At 29.3% G+C, this 3,112-nt stretch overlaps 1 protein-coding gene across 1 annotated transcript; it reads right to left on the bottom strand.

Annotated features, from left to right (window-relative positions):
- Positions 1-807: 807 nt before the first annotated feature.
- Positions 808-1,491, bottom strand: LOC136080179 (uncharacterized). Its single transcript, XM_065796791.1, has one exon. The coding sequence runs from the start codon at positions 1,489-1,491 to the stop codon at positions 808-810; it is 684 nt and encodes a 227-aa protein (XP_065652863.1).
- Between the last annotated feature and the right edge of the window lie 1,621 nt (positions 1,492-3,112).

The raw sequence follows: 3,112 nt of genomic DNA, 5'->3' as shown, positions 1-3,112 counted from the left end.
CGGGAATCATTTCTCTATTTGTGGGTCCAAACCATCAATAATCAATCAATAATTTATTTCTGAAATAAGATTTTACACTCAAGGAAGTTTACAAATAGTAAATTTACTAATATAAAGTAAACACCTGCTAATGTTAATAATATCTAATTCAAATAAATATAATGCTAATTTTCATAATATATAATAAAAATAATAAACTTTATAACATAAAAATAACGATGTTAATAATAACTTTATAACATAAAAATAACGGTGTTAATAATACCACTAATAATAATAACAATAATAATATAATAATAATGATAATAACAATAACAAAAATAATAATAATAACAATGATAACAATATTAATATTAGTAGTAATAGTTAAAAGTAGTTAATAATAGTAATGTAAATATTTATAGAAATAACAATAAGCAATAGTAATGACAACAAAATATATGATAGAAATTAAAAAAAAAAAAAAAAAAAATACTAAAGACAACAAAAATTGATAATAGAAATTATAAACACTAACTATATTTTTTTAATAAAAAGTAGAATAATCTAGTTTTAAAGGTTGAGAATGAATTGAGAGCTTTTAGTTCATAAGGAAGGTTGTTCCAAGTTTTAATGCTTTGATACTTTATAGATTTATGTCCGTATTTATGAGAGCAATGTTTAGAGACAGAACATAGCTTTAAATTTGGCTTTGCTTCTTTGCCACATTGCCTCAACCCTGTTTGTTGTAACATTTGTTGCAGGATCAACAAAATGTAAAGTATGGTTTACTGTACCATGTTGAAAACCTTGCGCTGCTAAACCTTGCTATGCTGCCCACATATCGCTCCATATTTCAGTTCCAGGACGAATCCATTGTATAATGATGGGTAATATGGTTGCTGCATCGCGGTGTGCTACAGGAATGAGTAACCCTTCTTTAGTTGCTATATCGTACGCACCAAAAATCCATTGATCTTCTTTAATTCTACCTCGGTTGTATTTCCTTCTTGAAAAAAGTGATTCATCTATTTCCACTATTGAACCTGGCCCTCCTAATTGCACACGGTTGTTAAGGAAATAAGTAACAGCAATGTCTCTACAAAATTGATTCCAATCAACTACAGTTTTATTGCTACCAATTTCTAAATCCTTTTGTATGTCTTCTACTGAAAGGCCACGACTTTTTCCGGCGCTACGAGTCCAAATATAAGTAATACCTATTATTTGCCAAAGTTTCAGTTGAGATCTTTCAAAAAAACTTCCAACACGAATACTTATTTTCTTTTTGCATTGCTTCTGCATGCATCTCCAAATCTTTCCATCGACATTATGACAATTTTGTTCGTTGCACTGGATGTTACATCGAGGACAGATCATATTTATAGCAAGTAAACCAAACTCCCTGCACCACCGAATGCACTCGGTATCATTGTTTTTAAACCTGCGACCGATTTCCGGTAAATTAATCCTATTAAACTCGATAATAGTCGGTCGTCTAACGTTCGCCATTTTAATTTTAAAACAGAAATACAGAAACATTTCTTATAGAATCTTTTATAACTACATTTTATTTTTTGCAAATTTTTTGCATCGGAATTTTTATGAATACTTTTGGAATTTTCATGAGTATTTTAATTACTTTCAAACTACAGAAACCAGGTGGCGTAATTAAATAGTGAAATTTAAAAGTGTTATAAAAAAAGATGGTGAACATTAGCGTTTTTGGTATATTTTTTTGACACTTTAACATTAAATTAGAGAACTTTCCTTTGGTTTTCAGGTCTATGTTTTTATACGATTCTTAATCAGGATAAAATTCTCTATCATAATCAAAAATAAAAATAGGGGGGTAGAGATGTAAATTAGCGCCTAACTGATCTTTGGAGTAAATATATTTAAGCTTTTGCAATTCCTGAAAAGTCAGCCTTTTATGTTTCAAAGTGCCTTACTACTTTATTTTATCGATTTGGTCCTCCAAAGAAAATTCTTTCAGATCAAGGCAGAGAATTTGTAAATAGTTTGAATGAACTTTTGTTCTCTTCATTTCAAATCAAACACTTGATAACCTCTGCTTACCACCCTCAAACTAATGGGCAAGATAAAAGAACAAATCAGACAATTAAGAAATCCCTTTCTAAATTATCCAATGAAACCCAAGACAATTGGGACGAATTGTTAGAAGCTGTTTTATTTGGTCTACGTACATGTGTGCAAAATTCAACAAAATTCACACCTTTTTTTTTAATGTTCGTCAGAGAAGCAAACTTATTTTCAACTTTGTCTCTAAATAATACTGATTTAAATATTAATGAAAATAAAAATTTTGAATATAAGGCATCCAATGAGCAAGTTCAAGAAAAAATGGATTCTTATAATAAAATTGTTACAGAAGTAAATAACAATATTATGCAGACCCAGACTAAAATGAAAAAATATTATGCTTCAAAACAATTGAAAGGATGCAAATCATTTTCATTTAAAATAGGTTTTAGTAAGAAATTACAGAAAATTGGTCGCAAAGGAAGTCGGATGGAGCATGATTGGCTGGGACCTGGAATCATTTCAGAAATCATTTCAGAAATCATTTGGCTGGGACCTGGAATCATTTCAGAAAAAAAAAAAAACTGGTGCTATTTTAACTGTTAATGGTAAATTTTGGAAAAAATCTGTTGCTTTATCTAACATCAAGACTTATTTATCAGAAAAACAAGCATTGTCCACCCAATTGATTTTAAAAGAGCATGATTATTGTCTTAAAATGACTTAACAGTTAATTGAAAAAGATGATTTAAAAATGGTTATACTATTTCTGAAAAAATTTGTTCAGATACCTAATGTTAGAAATTCACATTGGGTTCTAATAAGTAATTTAACATCTGAAAATGGTTCTAATTCTGTTCAGTATTATGATTCATTGTTTACTGGGTTTAATAAAGCCACTGTTTCATTACTGGTACACAAAGTTGCACGATCGTTGTTAATAAATGAATGTATTTCTTCTTTGAATGTGGAGGTCATAAGATGTCAAAAGCAAGACAATGGAAATGATTGTGGGCTTTATGCTATTGCAAATGCTACTGCTTTATGCAATGGTTTTGATCCAAGTTTAATTATCTGGGATAAAAATTGT

Source organism: Hydra vulgaris, chromosome 05 (genome assembly GCF_038396675.1).
Source record: "Hydra vulgaris chromosome 05, alternate assembly HydraT2T_AEP".
Lineage (NCBI taxonomy): Eukaryota > Metazoa > Cnidaria > Hydrozoa > Anthoathecata > Hydridae > Hydra > Hydra vulgaris.
Note: the sequence above shows the minus strand (reverse complement) of the source record. Positions and strands in the feature narration are given on the sequence as shown.

Bases quoted from the DNA above. Each gene is read 5' to 3' on its own strand.
- LOC136080179 (XM_065796791.1), bottom strand. From the start codon at position 1,491: ATGGCGAACGTTAGACGACCGACTATTATCGAGTTTAATAGGATTAAT.